Source organism: Scylla paramamosain, chromosome 44 (genome assembly GCF_035594125.1).
Source record: "Scylla paramamosain isolate STU-SP2022 chromosome 44, ASM3559412v1, whole genome shotgun sequence".
Classification (NCBI taxonomy): domain Eukaryota; kingdom Metazoa; phylum Arthropoda; class Malacostraca; order Decapoda; family Portunidae; genus Scylla; species Scylla paramamosain.
In genome coordinates, this window is record NC_087194.1 from 2433400 (window position 1) to 2452514 (window position 19115).

General features: G+C 37.8%; 2 protein-coding genes across 3 annotated transcripts in view; both read left to right on the forward strand.

The window, feature by feature from the left end:
• Nucleotides 1-2126: 2126 nt before the first annotated feature.
• On the forward strand, nucleotides 2127-9182 carry LOC135094035 (UPF0764 protein C16orf89 homolog). The gene is made up of 8 exons (XM_063993762.1): nucleotides 2127-2450; nucleotides 2863-2964; nucleotides 3203-3379; nucleotides 3902-4056; nucleotides 4829-5003; nucleotides 5490-5699; nucleotides 6519-6747; nucleotides 8467-9182. The coding sequence occupies exons 1-8, from the start codon at nucleotides 2216-2218 to the stop codon at nucleotides 8840-8842; spliced, it is 1659 nt and encodes a 552-aa protein (XP_063849832.1). The 5' UTR covers nucleotides 2127-2215; the 3' UTR covers nucleotides 8843-9182.
• Nucleotides 9183-12846: 3664 nt separating this feature from the next.
• Nucleotides 12847-19115, forward strand: part of LOC135093856 (receptor expression-enhancing protein 1-like) — a 37858-nt gene continuing 31589 nt past the window's right edge. Inside the window, exons 1-2 of one of the 2 annotated variants that reach the window (XM_063993426.1) lie at nucleotides 15826-15958; nucleotides 17617-19115. The exon at nucleotides 17617-19115 is cut by the window's right edge and continues 10 nt beyond it. In XM_063993426.1, the coding sequence (XP_063849496.1) occupies nucleotides 19028-19115 (88 nt within the window). In that variant the 5' untranslated portion in view covers nucleotides 15826-15958; nucleotides 17617-19027. Of the gene's footprint in view, nucleotides 12999-15825; nucleotides 15959-17616 lie in introns of those variants that run through there. The other variant, XM_063993427.1, reaches the window with a different exon arrangement.

The following is a 19115-nucleotide window of genomic DNA, read 5'->3' on the forward strand; positions in this document are numbered from 1 at the left end:
TAGATTGATGCTTGCTAGGTGTGCTTGAATGAGACTTTGGTGGTTCAGTACGGTGCGAGGCTTCGATTGAGACTGGTGCTTCATTCAAGTATAAAGCTTCGAACGGGGCCTCAATTGTGCGTAAGTTCCGAATCAACACAGCGGCAGGATCAGGAAAGCTTGAATTTTTCTTTTTTTCTTTTTTTTTTTTTTCCAATTGAGTGACGAAGTGAGTGAGTGAGTGACCAGTATCATCACTACAACGAAAGTCATCAGGCGACGCTGGAAGGTAAATAACTGAGGTGGTGGTGGTGGTGGTGGTGGTGGTGGTGATGTGGATAGATATCTTCGTTTGGCGCCGAAACATCAAGCACAACATGGCGCCGGGTTATAGAATTGCATAAAAACACTAGTAACGTTAAGATGAAAGGTAAAAGTAATAGAAATAAGGTGTACTACTTCAGATTTAAAGGAATAAAAAGTAAAAGTAGAAATAAAATACAAATTAAATGAACTGGGATTTTAATTTAGTAGTTGGAAGGAAGGATTGTGGTGGTCAGGGTGTGTACCGCAGATTTAATGGTAGTAGAGGATGGTGATGGTAGTGTGTGTGTGTGTGTGTGTGAGAGAGAGAGAGAGAGAGAGAGAGAGAGAGAATTGTGTGCCTTGTTTTGGCTACTGGTATGTGTGTATGTATGTATGTATGTATGTATGTATGTAATTATTATTATTATTATTATTATTATTATTATTATTATTATTATTATTATTATTATTACTATTATTATTATTATTGTTGTTATTATCATCATTATTACTACTACCACTACTACTACTACTATTACTACTTATTCATTTACTTATACAATAATTTAAATAGTATGTGTGTGTGTGTGTGTGTGTGTGTATTGAAATGAGATGAAAGACATGACGGAGGAGAGGTTGGTATGTCTGAATGGAGTTGTGACATGCAGACGGACAGACACACAGACAGACAGAGGGAGGATTAAAGAGGCGAGACCAGAAAAAATCTTGCGGCGTAGCTCAATACACACACACACACACACACACACACTACCTAAATGGTTCGTGGTAGTAGTAGTAGTAGTAGTAGAAGTGGTTGTTGTAATAATAATAATAATAATAATAATAATAATAATAATAATAATAATAATAATAATAATAATAATAATAATAATAATATATGGAATTAAACAAACTACAAAGATCATATATCCTGTCCATATAAGTGTTTTCTCTTACTGATACTCTTAAGAACACAGCTAATCATCTTTAAGGGCTTTTAAAATAGTCATGATAAAGCTACATAGGTTTTTAAATAGTGTTCGTACAGTTCTAGTGACAGATTAACGAGATTTCTTCGTTATTAATTGAAAAAACACCCTTGGAAAACATGGCTAATCATCTTGTGGCCTTTGAAAATAATCGTGTTGAGAGACCAATGATTCAGAATGTGGTCCCGGGAGTGGAGGCGAGTGAGTGGGACTGATTGGGAGTTTGAGGGAGGCTTATGTAAGGTGACCAGACGGCGCGTGGGCGTAGGCGTGTTATTGATGATGGTGGTAATGCTTGTATATAAAACTGCTATGTGTAGGCTTGATCCCTGATGGAGAGAGAGAGAGAGAGAGAGAGAGAGAGAGAGAGAGAGAGAGAGTGGGAGGGGGGGATAAGGGTGACCAAAATTAATGAATACTGAATGTGGATGGATGCACCAATAAATGAGTGGAAGGAAAGGGAAAAAGGAAAGAAAGATGATGGAAAGATTAGGTAATACCATGAGGGGAGAGAGGAAGGTAAAAAATAAATGAATAAAATAAATAAATAAATAAAACACCCAAAATTCTAAACGAACAAATAAATAAATGAATAAGTAGATACATAAACAGCTGTAAAAACACACGCACACACTCACAAACACAAACAGCTCACAACAAGTCACAATAATAATAAAAGGAAGAGGATGAAAGAAAAAAAAAATACCCACATTCCAAAAATAAAAAGTTGTAAGAAATAAACACAAACAACACAAAACAACTCACAGTAATTTACCACATCATTTTTCACAGTAATCATATACATTCATTAAACTAACCACGTTTTGTATATAAAGTCGACAGTTTAGTGAACCCGTAAAGGTGTCGCAAACATTGCACGCCTTAGTGAAAGCTGGACACACCCAACGCCATTTCCCGTCCTGGCCATGTGATAGAGGGCCATGAAGTGCCAAAACAACCCCGTGCCGGCTGTCCTATTGGCACTCTTGGCACTGGTGAGGCCCTGTGACCCTAAGGCGGCGTGGAGGTCAGCTGTGAGATCAGGGGAGGTCACGGGTGGGGAGGCGCCGCTGCTGGCCTCGGTAATCGCTGCCTTGGATAGACTGGTGACCTATTACGAGCAGAACCACCACCTCCTCCACCTCGATGGCATCTTTGGGGCCAAGGCCATTGAGGGTCAGTGTTGTTGTTGTGGTTGTATTTTTTTTCGTTTACTTTATTTATTTATTTATTTATTTATTTCATTTTATTTTATTTTTATTTTTTGTAGAGAGCGAATGCTATTTATAAAGGATGTTGTTTGTTGCTGTTCAGATTTTTTCTTATAATCTTTGTTTATTTACTTATTTATTTATTTATTCATTCACTCATTCATTCATTCATTCATTCATTCATTTATTCATTGAGCAGCAGCAGTAGTAGTAGTAGTAGTAGTAGTTTTTATTTTCTATTACACAAAATTTATGGACTTTTCTTTGTTTCCCTAATATAATTCACTCCTTTCCTTCTTTCCTCCTTCCTTCCTCCTTCTTTCCTCCTTTCTCAGTCTCTCCTCACCCCCTGTTATGTTACTTGTGGTGTGTTGCAGGTCAGCTCAACCTGGTGGTGGCCAAACACAACAAGGGTCTGCTCAGCGATGCCGTCGACTACCTCATGAAGAACGAACTGGCCCAGATGGCGACCAGGGCAGGTGAGAGGAAGGGTACAGGGGGGTGGGTAGGGAAGGGGAGGGGTACAGGGGGCTAGGGATGGAGAGACTTCAGTAAGCCCCCACAGCAAGCCCCCCACAGCAAGACCCCACAACACACACACACACACACACACACCAATACTAGCTCACCCTTGCCACTTCACATTGACACCACAACATGCAAAATAAAAAAAAAAGAAAAGTGAAATGATATCAGATTTTTTTGTAATATTTCCAGGCCGAGTGGTGCGCATGGCCCTCCCTCACCTGCAGAAGAACCAGCCAGTGTCCATGCATAGATTAAGGCGTTTGTTTCAGCTCTCCTGGGACATCGGACACTCCCATCGTAGGGTTGACCTCACGCTGCTCTGGGATAGTAGCACCAGGGCCCACGCAGCACGACACAGCCTCACTGGTACATCTGTGTGTGTGTGTGTGTGTGTGTGTGTGTGTGGGGTGATGTGGGGGTGGGAGAGTTAGTGATGGTTTAACATGGTTCATTGAAAATTATTGGGGTTTTCAAGGGTGTTTTCATGATTGATGTAGTGTAGGAAGACCTGTGTGTCTGTGTGTGTGTGTGTGTGTGTGTGTGTGTGTGTGTGTGTGTGTGTGTGTGTGTGTGTGTGTGTGTGTGCGTGTACTACAACCTCCCCAGCCCAACACAGCACTATTCAAACCACTCCAGCAAGCCAAGACCCACAATCCTCTGCTCTCACCCCTGCCGTGTCACCAGAACACAAAGACCACAGGTAGACAAACACACCAAGCACCAAATCACAACATTGACAGAAAAATAAAATGAAAAAAAAAAAGAAGATAAAAGAAGATAGAAAATTAAACCCATCCCTTCAAATTACATAGATGAAAATAACAAACAGAAAAAAAATAATAGAAAATAATAAAGAAAAGAAGCTAACCTCCCCCCCCCTCCCTGCAGAGTCAGAGACAGATCGGTGCCTGGCGGAGGTGCTGGAGCCGACCAATGGGGTGGTGTGTGGCATGACGCAGTGGTGCCAGGAGGCCATGACACAGCCCGGCCAGGCTCGCTATGCCCTCACACACCAGATTCTCTACTCCATTGTGGCTGAGATGGTAACTGTGTGTGTGTGTGTGTGTGTGTGTGTGTCTGTGTGTGTGTGTTCCTTATTTGGTCACACTTGTTTTTCTGTTTGTTTGTTTTTTTCTTGTTTTCTTTATTTTTCCAAGGTTTTCTTTTTCTTTATTTTTTTCTTGTTTTCTTTATTTTTCCATGTCTTTTTCTTTTTTTACCTTTATTTTTCATGTTTTTTTTCTGTATTTTCCTGTGTTGTTTTCTAATTTTTGTGTTCTTTCCTTATTTTCTTGTTTTTTTTTCTTATTTTTCCATGTTCTTTGCTTCTTTTCCTTTGTTTTTTTCCATATTTTCTTGTTTTTTTTCCTTATTTTCGTATCTTTTCATAATTTTCCTACATTCTTTTCTTATTCTCTCACATTCCTTTTCTTATTTTTCCTTATTTTCCATGTTTTTATTCTCATTTTCTTGCTTTTATGCTTATTTTCCCACATTCTTTCCTCATTTTCTTGTTTTTCCCCTTTTTTTCATTTTCTTCCCATATTTTCTTGTTCTTGTTCTTATTTTCCCTACATTTTTCCCTCACTTCCTTGTTTTCCTTATTTTTTCTAATTTCCTGCTTTCCTTGTTTTTCCCCTTTTTTTCCATATTCTTTCCTCATTTTCTTATTTTTGCCCTTATTTTCCCCACAATCTTTCCTTGTGCCATTATTTCCTTCATATTCACAATTACAAACATTACCTAACTATCACATACCCGTTAACTACAACAGCTACCACAATTACCACACACCTGTTCCTCCCACACATGCAGAGCGGGTGTGGGAGTCGCCTGGAGCAGTGGTTGGTGAGGCACAAGAGAACAGGAAGCTTGGAACAGTTGCAGGCAGAGATGTGTGCAAACCTTTATGTGCAAGCTTGTTCTCTCCCTCCAAGCCTGCAAACCGATCCCAACCCTGCAGCCGTGTGGGACCTGTTCCTCGAGATGGGTGGGTACAGGTGTGTTTGGGTGTGTGGGTGTGTGTGTGAGTGTGTTCTCAGTGCATGTGTTGTCGGTGTGTTGTCAGTGTGTGCAGGTGTGTTGTGGGTTTGTTTGCGGGTGTTTGGGTATGTGTGCGTGTGTGTGGGTGTGTGCAGGTGTGTTGTGTGTGTATATGTATGTGTGTGTGTGTGTGCGTGCATGCGTGTGTGTGTTTTATTCCTTCTAATCCTCTTATATTTTTCTAATCTCCTCTTTAATTCTCTTTTGATCCTTAACATCTTGCTAACCATCTTCCCAGTCCTATTAATCTTTCCTAACCTTAATTTCTTCTAATCCTCTCTTTAAATCCCAGATGTCTTGCTAATTCTCTTTCTATTTCTAATTCTTTTAATCTCCTTACTTATCTTCTTCCTAATCCTTTTATATTCATCTAATCCTCCCTTTTATCCTCTCTGATCCTAAACATCTTCCTAATCCTTTTCCAAATCCGCAGAGTTCGTGTGTGGCATGCTTGGGTACTCACAGTTCCTGCAGGAGTCCTGGCTGAGAGGGATCCTAGCCTGGCAGGACCCCTCGGGATGCTTCAAGGCCACACCCACCTCCGCACCTGTCCCCACGCCAGCATACACCACTGCCTTCCCCTTCGTCAACACCAACACTTCTGGGCCACACCGACGGCTCCTGAGTGAGACTGTGCTGCCTGGTGGGTGTTGTGTCAGGTTCGGTTGGTTACTCTTGCTTTCCTTGTTTTGTTTTTTTTTTCTTTTCTTATTTTGTTTTTCTTTTTCGTGTTGCTTTGTGTTTGTCTTATCTGTTTTACTCTTACTTCCATTTATCTTTCTTGGCAGTTTTATCGTTCTCTTTCTCTCTCCCGTTTTTGTTAATCTTTTATCTAGTGTGTGTGTGTGTGTGTGTGTGTGTGTGTGTGTGTGTTGGTTTATGTGTCTGTGTTCTGTAAAAGGTGATGTATTTATTTCATTCGCATCAGGTTCAGCTCCAGATTTACGTCGTTATGATAGTTAGAGGTGATGAAAACCCAACTATAAAGACCAAATTGCGCTAAAGTTGCAAGTTGATATGAAATTAAAAGTATAGGAGTTCTTATAAGGAGTTTGTTTATTAATTGTTACGAGGAATAAATGTTTGAGGTGAAGAGAGGCTGTCAACAACTTACAGGAGAGATTTGTGGGGTGAAGGGGGTACTAATTGGAGGGTCGTTAAGAGATGGGGGTAATTAAGACATAGGGTAGTTAATGTATTTATTAATTGCTATGTAAAAGAAAAAATGGGAAGAAAAGTAGAATAGAATGAAATGGATTAATGGAAAAAACTCCTAAATTTTCTGTATGCATTCTCTCTCTCTCTCTCTCTCTCTCTCTCTCTCTCTCTCTCTCTCTCTCTCTCTCTCTCTCTCTCTCTCTCTCTCTCTCTCTCTCTCTCTCTCTCTCTCTCTCTCTCTCTCTCACCCAAAAACAAACAAGTAAAACCAAACAATGACACTCACCAAGCCTCCACCAATCAGACGGCTGCCTGGCGCACCTGACCGGCGTAGCTGCGTCTTCATTGGCTGTCCACCTGCACTCCCTCCTGTACACCGGCCAATCAGAGGTGCCGTCCGTCTCTGCTCCCCGCACCCTTCCCCTTGAGCCAGCCTTGCACCTGCAGCCCCCACAGGAGAGCTTCCCAATCGGCTCTGGGATTATTATAAACAAACCGCTGTTCAGGGGAGAAATTCACTCCGGTTTGAACAGGTGTGTGTGTGTGTGTGTGTGTGTGTGTGTGTTTGTATGTGTGTGTGATCTTAAAATATTTGTAAGTGAGCGAAAACATATTAAATGCAACAGGTACATTTCAGATCATACCAAAAACACCACAAAACACAGACAAAGCTTTCTTAATCACTGTAAAGTATTGCAGAATCTCTCAAATACACATCCAGACACCAAATTATGTACCTAAACACACCGTAAAGCATCAAAAACACTGAAAATCAAGCAAAAAAACATAAAATTTTCCCTAAAACCCAACCTAACCTAACCCAACCTAACCTAACGTAACCTAATCTAATCTAATTTAACCTAACCTAACCTAATCTAATTTAACCTAACCTAACCTAATCTAATTTAACCTAACCTAACCTAATCTAATTTAACCTAACCCAGCCTAACCTAACCTAACCTAATCTAATTTAACCTAACCTAACCTAATCTAATTTAACCTAACGTAACCTAACCTAACCTAATCTAATTTAACTTAACCTAACCTAATCTTATTTAACCTAACCTAACCTAACCTAACCTAATATAACCTAACCTAACCTAACCTAATCTAATTTAACCTAACCTAACCTAACCTAATCTGATTTAACCTAACCTAACCTAACTTAATCTAATTTAACCTAACCTAATCTAATCTAATTTAACCTAACCTAACCTAATCTAATTTAACCTAACCTAACCTAATCTAATTTAACTTAACCCAACCTAATCTAACCTAACCTAATTTAACCTAACCTAATTTAACCTAACCTAATTTAACCTAACCTAACCTAACCTAACCTAACCTAACCTAACCTAATCTAATTTAACCTAACCTAACCTAATCTAGTTTAACCTAACCTAACCTAATTTAATTTAACCTAACCTAACCTAACCTAATCTAATTTAACCTAACCTAACCTAATCTAATTTAACCTAACCTAACCTAATCTAATTTAACCAAACCTAACCTAATCTAATTTAACCTAACCTAACCTAACCTAATATAATTTAACCTAACCTAACCTAATCTAATTTAACCTAACCTAACCTAATCTAATTTAACCAAACCTAACCTAATCTAATTTAACCTAACCTAACCTAACCTAATATAATTTAACCTAACCTAACCTAATCTAATTTAACCTAACCTAACCTAATCTAATTTAACCTAACCTAACCTAATCTAATTTAACCTAACCTAACCTAACCTAATCTAATTTAACCTAACCTAACCTAATGTAATTCAACCTAACCTAACCTAACCTTATCTAATTTAACCTAACCTAACCTAATCTAATTTAACCTAACCTAACCTAACCTAATCTAATTTAACTTAACCTAACCTAATCTAATTTAACCTAACCTAACCTAATCTAATTTAACCTAACCTAACCTAACCTAATCTAATTTAACCTAACCTAACCTAACTTAAACTAACCTAACCTAACTTAACCTAACCTAACTTAACCTAACTTAACCTAACCTAACCTAACTTAACCTAACCTAACCTAACTTAACCTAATCTAACCTAACTTAACCTAACCTAACCTAACCTAACTTAAACTAACCTAACCTAACCTAACCTAACCTAACCTAATCTAACCTAACCTAACCTAACTTAACCTAACCTAACCTAACCTAACTTAAACTAACCTAACCTAACTTAACCTAACCTATCTTAACTTAACCTAACCTAACCTAACCCTGCAGAGTGGCCTCGCAGGAGAAATCCCTGGAGGACAAGGCAGACCTCCTCCTGCAGCGCCTGGAGGAGGAGCAGAAGGATGGGAAGGAGAAGGAGAAGCAGGAGAGAAACAGAAAACGGAAACAGGACAAGCCCATGCAAGGTCTCCGGCACTCCAGACGCTTGGCACTCCCGGAAATGGCAGTCCCGCTCACCCTGCCTGCCTCGGGGTCAGTGCCAGTGCCAGTGCCATCCTCCCCCCTCACGGCCGCCCCCTCCCCCGCCCCCATGTGGTTCCTCGCTGCCAGTGTAGTGTTGGTGGCGGTTGGGCTGGCTCGTTATGTTCATAGTCGCCGCCGCCGCTGTAATCTTGTAGGCCTAAAGGGGAAATTTAGGCTGTGACGGGTGGGGCTTTGATTTGTTGTATTTTCTTTTTTTAATTTTTTCGTTTATTTTTTTCTTGATTTTTTTTTCTTTTTCTTATTTTTTTTCTTTTATTTCTAGGTGTTGTTGCTATTTTTATTATTTGATTTATTTATTTATTGGATTTTTATTTTCTTTATTTTTCTTGGTCTCTGGCTCTTTTTTTTGTGTGTTTGTGTTTATAAAAGGTTATTCTTTTTATTTTTATTTATTTATTTATTTATTTTTTGTATGTGTGTGTATTCTATTCTATTTCTCTTTTTTATTTACATTTTTCATTTGCTTATTAATTTGTGTCTTCCTTTTTCTTCTTTTTTTTTCCGTTTCGCAATTTTTTTTTTTTTTTTTTTTTTTGTATATTTGTGTGTGTGTGTGTGTGTGTCTGTGTGTGTGTGTGTGTGTGTGTGTGTGTGTGTGTGTGTGTGTGTGTGTGTGTGTTCATTTGCTTTTCGTTTGTTTTCTTTAACACTTTTTCTTTTTTTTCCTTTTCTTTTGCTGTTTGCATTTTTTTTTTTTCTTATTGTTGTTTACGTAATCTTGTATTGTGTTGTTGTTGTCTTTGTTTATTCATTACATTTATTCCTGTTTCTTTGTTTCTTTTCGTCTTTGTTTCTATCTTTATTGTTCTATCTTTCTATCATTCTTTCTGTCTATCTTTCTACCATAATCTTTATCTTTCTGTCTTTCTGTCATTCTTTTTATCGTTCTTTATTTCTTTTCATCTTCCTTTCTTTGTCTATCATTCTTTCATACGTTTTCTTTTCTTCATCTTTTCTTTTTGCTTTTTCTTCCCCTTGTTTTTTTTTTTTTTTTATCTATCATTAATATCTTTAAATGAAACAGTGCCTTAGTAGATGTGTGTGTGTGTGTGTGTGTGTGTGTGTGTGTGTGTATGTGTGTGTGTGTGTGTATAGCCTCATATCTGTTGCCTTCATTAATCTCTTATACTAATACTTCTTATATAGTTATTTTGGTCTTATGTTTATTATTTTTCTATTTAGATTATTATTATTATTATTATTTTATTATTATTATTATTATGCTGGATGTCTGTTTTATTGGATTTTTTTATTTTTTTTTATATTTACTCTTATTGTATTACTTGTTTATTTTATTGTTTTTTTCTTTTATTTTTCTGTTTCTTAAGCTTACTTTTATTACATTTTTATCAATCTTTTTCTTTGTTTATTGTACGGCTTTCTAACATTCCATTTATTTTCTTATTTTCTTTATCTGCATTCTGTTTATCATCTTCTTATATCTATTATCCTTTTTTTTCTTTTTTTTTCGTTTTTCTCCTGCTTTTTTTTAATATTTTTTTCTCGTCTTTAGCCTTTTCTGTGTACATTTTTTTTTTCTGAATACTCACGAATTCTCATAATGAAAGACACACAAGCGTCTATTATGAATACCTATATACTTAATGCATTCTTGTACAATTATGTATTTTATGAGTGAAATTTCTTTGCTTCCTTTTATTTTATTATTATTTTATTTATTTTATTTATTTTGTTTATTTTTATTTTATTATTTTTTTTTTTTCAGTCTATATGTATTTATTATTGTTATTGTTTAGTGCAAATTCGAGTACCTGGATTTGATGAAGCCTTCTAAATGAATTAATTAAGTTATCTTTTTTTTCTTTCTTTCGTTTTTTCTTTCTATCTTTCGTTCTTTTTCTTTCTTTTTCTCTCTATCAATTTATTTCTCTCTTTTTCTCTTTCTTCGTCTCTTTCTTGTTTTCTCGTTTTCTTGTTCCTTTTCTCTCTTTTTTTCTTTTCTTTCCTTCCTTCCTTTCTTTGTCTTTTTTTTCGTTCTTTCCTTCCTTCTTTCTTTCTTTCTTTTCGCTTTTTCATTCTTTACTTTCTTTTCTTTTCGTTTTCTTTTTTCTCCTCTCTTTCTTTCCCCTTGTTTTCTTTTCTCTTCTTTTTATTATTTTTTCTTTCTTTCTCTCTTCCTTTCTCATTTTCTTTATTTATTAACATACATTTAAATCTCTATTAATTAAGATCTGCATTGTATATTTTTTTTCGTATTTAATTGTATCTTTAATTAGAATTTATATATTAACTCATTCTGTATCTATAAGTGAGAGAGAGAGAGAGAGAGAGAGAGAGAGAGAGAGAGAGAGAGAGAGAGAGAGAGAGAGAGAGAGAGAGAGAGAGAGATTAACAATGAAAATAACTAATAAAAAGAGAAAGAAAGAAAAACTAGGAACGTGAGCAAATTTAAATAAACAAACGTAAAGAAAAGAAGGAAAAAAATATTGAGAGAAACAAGAAAAAAAAACCAGATACCATATTTTCATTAAAGAGAAGGAAAAGAGAGAGAGAGAGAGAGAGAGAAAAAAAAAAAAAGAAAACGGATTCTGACGAGCAGGGAAACGGGAAAGATATTTAGAGCTTGTAAGGAAAATAAAGGAAAATATTTGGTGCTAGCGAGAGGGGAAAAAAAAAAAAAGAAAAGATGATAATTTGAGCTTGCAAGGAAAATGAAGAATATTTGGTGCTAGTGAAAAGAAAAAAAAAAAAAGATATTTGGAGCTTGCAAGGAAAATTAACGAGAATATTTGATGCTAGTAACAGAAAAAAAAGGAAAGAAAAATGTTTTAAGCTTGCAAGGAAAAAGAAAAGAAAAAATATTTGGTGTTAATGATAGGAAAAATAAATAGAAAAGAATATTTTAAGCTAGGAATGAGAAAAGAAAGAAAATTAATACGAGTGATGGTAAAAGGAAACAGAAACGAGAGTATTTTAAAGTAATAGGAAGAGGGAAACAATTTGGTGCTATTAAAAAAAAAAGGAAAGAAAATAGATGGGTTTAGGCTAGTTGATAAAAGAATGTTATTTTGAGATAGCAAGAGAGAGAGAGAGAGAGAGAGAGAGAGAGAATGTTCTAATCTGGCAGGGGAACAGAAAAACGGGAATATTGTGGTAATAATAATAATAATAATAATAATAATAATAATAATAATAATAATAAGGCGAAGATTTTTTTTTTCTTTTTTGAGTGGTAGGGAAGTGTGTGTGTGTGTGTGTGTGTGTGTGTCAGGGGGAAGAAATATTGAGGTCTTCCATTCCTGTTTTTTTATCAAGATTGTTGTTGTTGTTGTTGTTGTTGTTGTTGTTGTGGTGAATCTTATATTCATAGTGGTGGTGGTGGTGGTGGTGATGTCTGTCTAAGGTGATGGTGGTGATAGTTATAACCATCTAGTGACTGGTTAAACAAGGTCGACTGAACTTTAATGATAAATAATAGTAATAATAATAATAATAATGATAATAATAATAATAATAATAGCATTGTAATAACTTGTGATTCATAAAGGCTGTGTATCTTTATATACTATCTGACTATTATTATCTCTGTCACCATCAGTAGTAAGGTAACTATTCCTTTGCAGCTTTAATACGGTAACCTCACCTGATGCCTTAATTAACCACACAGGTAACGGTCTATTAGTGTTGGCTGTGATGTAGGCCTATGCTCTTCTAAATTAAGGAAAGGACAGTCTATTAAGCACAGGAGGGAAGGTTTATGATACGTGCAACCTTTGTTCATGTTAGTGAGCGCGTGTCTCGTTAGGGGAGGTGAGTATTTTAAACATTTCAAGGTTAGGGCACGATGGATAGTTTAAAATCCACCATTAGCAAGGCTGCCAACCTGTGCGACGAAAGGTTGGCGAGGACACAGTCATTTTTGGGCATGGTAGCCACGTGTCATAGGAAGGTGGATATGCTTAGATTACATTTAAATTATATATAATTGTTTAACGTGTTTTTGTGTACGAAGGGGGAAGTTGAGTGAATATAGAGACAAAATGTCGACATCAGTTATAAGCCTTTAACTGTAGATAATGCCATGGAAAATGGTAATTATTATTCAAAATATAACCAACCGTATTTATCGATGGTTTATATAAATGTGAAGTCAAAGCAAAAAAATAAATAGAAGGAAACTGTGATGTATTGGCAGCACTGGTAGGCCGCCGGTCACGTGACGCCTCAGTAGCAAGATGGCGAAGGTGAGGGAGCAGTGCGGGTGATCAGCTTCGTTACATTTCCTCCTTTACATCGCGGTGCACGGACTACCAAGCTCCTCCAATGATCTCGTGGGCGATCTCACGCTTAGTGGTGTAAGTACCCGCCATTAGACCCCATTAGCCAGGCGTGTTAAGGGAAAACACGGCCATTACTTGTGAGTTGTTTCCAGTCCTCTGTGAATCAGCTGACTGGTGGGGCATTTAAATAATCATTTGTTTTCCTCCATACCCACACACGCCTGGCAGTTAGGAGGCACAGCACGGGTACATGAGGCCTTGCACACACCCTAGAGTGCCATACAGTGCCATATATAAGGGGAAATAAGTGATATAAGGGAGTTTGTTTATTTGGGTGTTTAAAATTGCCGCTTGATTCTTTACCTGTGTTTCTTCTTTTTTATGTGCCTATTTTTCCTTGTCTGGCACCATGCACGCTCACTAGTGCCAGCGAGTGCCATGCAGCGTCATATACAACGTGACACAAGTGGGGAGAGAGAAATCGTTACTTGTTTGCGTTTAAAATTACCGCCTTTATGACTGATTTTGAAATGTGTGTGTGTTTAACTGAATATTCACACGTACTGGTAGAAATATTGATTATTGTCTATCTTCTGCGTAGTGGCTGGTAGTGCTTGTTAGCGGGAAGGTGAAATGTCTGTTTACTGTTTTTTTAATGGGTAATTAGATTGTTAACGAAATATTTTTTTGATAGAAGCTTCCAGTGACAAGGCATGGCCACTGTCAACAACGCTCTCTCTCTCTCTCTCTCTCTCTGTTTTCCTTGTTCTCATTATTTTCCTTGTTCTCATTATTTTCCTTTGATTTATCTCGTACCTTCTATCTTCCTATGTTTATTTGAGATAGATATATATTCCTTTGTTTAAATTCGTCTCGTCTGATAGCGGTGTAAGGCGTGGGAGGGAGGGAAGGCTGAGTGAGAGGAAGGAATGTGTGTGTGTGTGTATGTGTGTGTGTGTGTGTGCTTTGTTTACATGAGTGATAAGTGGAGGGAAAATATATAAAGGTGATGTTTGGGGTAAAATTTCCATTGTTTTGTGTGTGTGTGTGTGCGTATGTGTGTGTGTGTAACCTTCTAGAAGCTAATGTGTGTGTGTGTGTGTGTGTGTGTGTGTGTGTGTGTGTGTGTGTGTGTGTGTGACGCATTACTGACTTTAAATGTATGTGTACGTACCTATGTGCGTAGAAGACCTTACGACACACACACACACACACACACACACACACACACACACACACACACACACACACACACACACACACACACGCCTATAGAACAAATGACATGATGATTCCAGAAAGCTTAAACAAGAAATAACGTCATTCCCTTTTTCTTTTGGGGTCATGCAAACAAGATGGGGGGTGGGGAGGGGGAGGAAGGGGAGGAAGGGGAGCTGTTATGCCCTTGGTTCACTAAGGTTTCCGATCCTAAATAGTGGTGGTGGTGGTGGTGGTGGTGGTGGTTGTGGTAATGTTGGTAGTGCCTGCAAGGTATTGATCAGGCACTCTCTCTCTCTCTCTCTCTCTCTCTCTCTCTCTCTCTCTCTCTCTCTCTCTCTCTCTCTCTCTCTCTCTCTCTCTCTCTCTCTCTCTCTCTCTCTCTCTCTCTCTCTTACGGAGCGAATATAGGATTGTGTGAACAGCTGTTTTGTCAAGGCTCTCTCTCTCTCTCTCTCTCTCTCTCTCTCTCTCTCTCTCTCTCTCTCTCTCTCTCTCTCTCTCTCTCTCTCTCTCTCTCTCTCTCTCTCTCTCTCATATGACTGTCAACATAAAGCGCAACAAAATAGGTACTGTCCTCTCTCTCTCTCTCTCTCTCTCTCTCTCTCTCTCTCTCTCTCTCTCTCTCTCTCTCTCTCTCTCTCTCTCTCTCTCTCTCTGGAAGCGTTGCATGACTGGCATTTAATTTTCACCCGAAAGAAAATGTGAGAAATTAAAGAAAGGGAAGAAAGTAGATTAAGAAACACCTCCTCCTCCTCCTCCTCCTCCTCCTCCTCCTCCTCCACTACCTCCTCCACTACCTCCACCACCACCACCATCACCATTACGGCCTCCTCCTCCTAATCCTGCTTCAAACTACTACTACTACTACTACTACTACTACTACTACTACTATTACTATTACTACTTATGGTTTGACCTATGGCTGTCTGTCTGTCTGTCTGTCTGTCTGTCTGTCTGTTTGCCTGAGGGTTGGAGGGATGACTAAGCCGCTTGAGAGAGAGAGAGAGAGAGAGAGAGAGAGAGAGAGAGAGAGAGAGAGAGAGAGAGAGAGAGACTTAACTTATCCATATGTTTGTTTATTTTCTTTACACTTGTTTCACTCTCTCTATTTTGCTTTAATTCTCTCTCTCTCTCTCTCTCTCTCTCTCTCTCTCTCTCTCTCTCTCTCTCTCTCTCTCTCTCTCTCTCTGTGTGTGTGTGTGTGTGTGTGTTTGCGTGTGTGTGTTCGTTTAATGAACTTAGCAGTGACCGCATCTCTCTCTCTCTCTCTCTCTCTCTCTCTCTCTCTCTCTCTCTCTCTCTCTCTCTCTCTCTCTCTCTCTCTCTTATGTGTAGGTGTAGTATTTTGACGTGTCCTTCAGAGAGAGAGAGAGAGAGAGAGAGAGAGAGAGAGAGGGAGCGCAATCCTCATTACCTGCGCTTGTGTGTGTGTGTGTGTGTGTGTGTGTGTGTGTGTGTGTGTGTGTGTGTGTGTGTGTGTGTTCGTTGAAACTGTTAAATAATAAACGAAATTGAAGAAAGAAAAGGGAATGGGTTGCTAGGAGACCAGAGAGAGAGAGAGAGAGAGAGAGAGAGAGAGAGAGAGAGAGAGAGAGAGAGAGAGAGAGAGCGCAATCCTGCAACACAAGTCAGTCTTATTCTGGAGTTTGGGGGAGAGAGACGTGTGCTCTCCCTCTCCCTCTCCCAGCCGCCCCCCCTCCACCTTTCCCCCCACGAGGCCCCCCCTTTAATCACCCCCTCTCCTCCCCAACGCCACGGAAGGTTGGGGAAGGAAGGAGAGAAGAGAAGGGGAAGAAGAAGAAGAAGAGTGATTTGTGTGTGATTTTAAAGTGTTGTTCTCTCTCTCTCTCTCTCTCTCTCTCTCTCTCTCTCTCTCTCTCTCTCTCTCTCTCTCTCTCTCTCTCTCTCTCTCTCTCTCTCTCCTTTAAGTTCGTTCTGCTTATTGTCTTGTTTTTATCATTTTTTTCTTCGTTTTTTCCTTTATTATTTTTTTCTATCTTATTATTCTCTCTTTTCTTCTGTTTCTCTCTTTCGCTTCTTTTTTATTTATTTTTTTATTTTTCCATTCTTTCGTTTTTTCTTGTTCTATTTTTTCTCCTTGTTTTCTTATTCTCTCTCTCTCTCTCTCTCTCTCTCTCTCTCTCTCTCTCTCTCTCTCTCTCTCTCTCTCTCTCTCTCTCTCTCTCTCTCTCTCTCTCTCCATGTTTCCTCCATCCCTCTTCCCTTGTTCTCCTCCATTCTTCCTTCCATTCCTCCTCCTCCTCCTCCTCCTCCTCCTCCTCCTCCTCCATTTCCTGTCTTCACTTCTTTCCCTCTCGCATTTTTCCCTCATTCCTTCGCTTTCCCTCCATCTCTTCCTTCTCTCCATCCCTCCCTCCACAAGAGAGAGAGAGAGAGAGAGAGAGAGAGAGAGAGAGAGAGAGAGAAGGGAGGGGTTTGTGATTGCGTCTAACCACTACCTCCCCCCCCTCTCTCTCTCTCTCTCTCTCTCTCTCTCTCTCTCTCTCTCTCTCTCTCTCTCTCTCTCTCTCTCTCTCTCTCTCTCTCTCTCTCTCTCTCTCTCTCTCTCTTCAAGTAACAGCTGCGAAGGAAAGAAGGGAAAGAAAACGAGGAAATTCTTGTGTTTTTAACTGGAAATTGATCTTATTGAAAAACTTATTCATTTTAACGATCTTTCTTTTTTAACTATGAGAGGAAAAAAAATTGTTGTTGTTGATGATATTAGTGTTTTTTTTATTTGTTTATTTGTTTGTTTGTTTGTTTATTTTTTTAAGTATTTGGAAAAGAGAGTCGAGAAAATGGAATTAGTCTTGGTGTTTTGAAAGTTATTGAAAGAAAACGGGCGTGTGTTGAGAATTAAATGATTTTGATTATTATTATTATTATTATTATTATTATTATTATTATTATTATTATTATTATTATTGTTATTGTTATTATTTTCAAAAGGATTTTATAGTAGATATAGAAAATGGGGTGAATTCTGATGTTTTTTTTTTTATTTGTTTCGCTAAATGAGATGGAAAATATTGACAGTAATTGACGAAAAAATAAATAAATAAATATTTGTTTGTTATGTATGTAGAAAAATGTTTTATTGTAAATGTGTGTTATTATTATTATTATTATTATTATTATTATTATTATTATTATTATTATTATTATTATTATTATTATTATTATTTATCAACCTAAAATTACACAAAAAAAATATTAGTAGTAAATTGATATAAAAAAAAGTGAAGATATTTTAACTACGTAATTAAAAAAGAAAAGAAAATGAAAGAAAATGGATGAAAATTAGTGCGAAGGATACAAGAAAATAAACAAACAAACAAACAAAGGAAAATAAGAAAAAATACATAAAAAAATAAACTTGAGGGACAGAAAAAGAAAAGAAAAAAAAAGAAAAGTGAATGATATTTTACTTGTGACAAATTTCCCTTCTGTAATTTCCTTTTTCCCCTCCTAGGTGAAGAAAGTGGTAGCGGTGGTGGTGGTGGTGGTGGTGGTGGTGACTGTGGCGGAGTGGTGAGAGTGCTTGTGGTGATCAGAAAGAAAAGTGTGTGGTGAACGTCCCGTAAACACACACTCACACACACACACACACACACACACACACACACACACACACACACACACACACACACACACACACACACACGTAAACATACAGAAGCGCACATAAAGTTATAGAGAGAGAGAGAGAGAGAGAGAGAGAGAGAGAGAGAGAGAGAGAGAGAGAGAGAGAGAGAGAGAGATTTTACTTATACACAGATTACTATACACTTAAAATTACTAAAATATAATTACAAATAAAAAAAAACAAGATTACTTTACAAAATATATCTAGACCGGAAGAAAAATTACTAGGATTATATTAAGAAACAATTATTTACTTGTTAATAGAATAATAATTGTTGATAATTGGGTAGTTAGCTAATTTTAAGTGATTTTCGCTCTTAAGGAAGGAAAAAGAAGGGCGTTTTTAGCGTGATAAACTGATTTTTAGTGATATATTAAATTTCTGTGTATAATCTATGTAATCAGGGTAGTAATAATAAGTAACAGTAATAATTTAGATTGAGAAAAGACTCGAGTTAGGTTTTGAGAGAGAGAGAGAGAGAGAGAGAGAGAGAGAGAGAGAGAGAGAGAGAGAGAGAGAGAGAGAGAGAGCACTTTCTGACACACACACACACACACACACACACACGGAAGCAAAAATGTTGAAGTGAATTACAAAGTTAGACACACACACACACACACACACACACACACACACACACACACACACACACACACACACAGAAGAATGTGACAGTAATCAAGAACATCAAGGAAAACAAAACCAAGGAAGGAAAATAAAAGGGAAAAAATGCTGACTTGAAATTAATTAGACCAAAGAGAAGGAAAAAAACAATAAATAAGAAAATAAACAGAAAAAATGTGAACGAAAATAAGAGAAACGTAAAGAAAAACAATAATTTACAGAAAGAAGAAGAAAATAATTAACTTGAACCACAAAGAGGACTTAAGAAAATCAAGCTTAAGACAAATTACCTCATTAATTACCTGTTCAAGATTACAAGGCCAAGCACACCTGTTCAAGATTACCTGGCCAAGCACACCTGTCAATTGAAGCTTACCTCTCCAAACACACCTGTCAATTGAAGCTAACCTGTCTAAACACACCTGATCAACTTGACCAGCCCAAACACACCTGTCACTTCAATTTTACCTGTCCAAACACCTGTCGAACGAAGATTACCTGCCCAAACACACCTGTCAGTTGAACTTCACCTGGCCAGAGCATCCCAGGTCGTTGTCACCGGAGGGAAAGACACTTGAATTGACCCGTACAAGTTACCTGTGGACAATTCACAATGTTTCCACGGATCCATCTCATTGACCTGACCACGGTGGCGCCTCTACTGTTGCCCTTTGTGTACCTGGCGGGCGGAAGCTTCTACC

What these genes read in the sequence shown, in the direction of transcription:
- LOC135094035 (XM_063993762.1), top strand. Translation starts at nt 2,216, where the DNA reads ATGAAGTGCCAAAACAACCCCGTGCCGGCTGTCCTATTGGCACTCTTG. An exon ending in GAGTGAGACTGTGCTGCCTG is followed by an intron (nt 5,700 to 6,518) that starts GTGGGTGTTGTG and finishes TCCACCAATCAG; the next exon opens with ACGGCTGCCTGGCGCACCTG. An exon ending in ATTCACTCCGGTTTGAACAG is followed by an intron (nt 6,748 to 8,466) that starts GTGTGTGTGTGT and finishes CTAACCCTGCAG; the next exon opens with AGTGGCCTCGCAGGAGAAAT.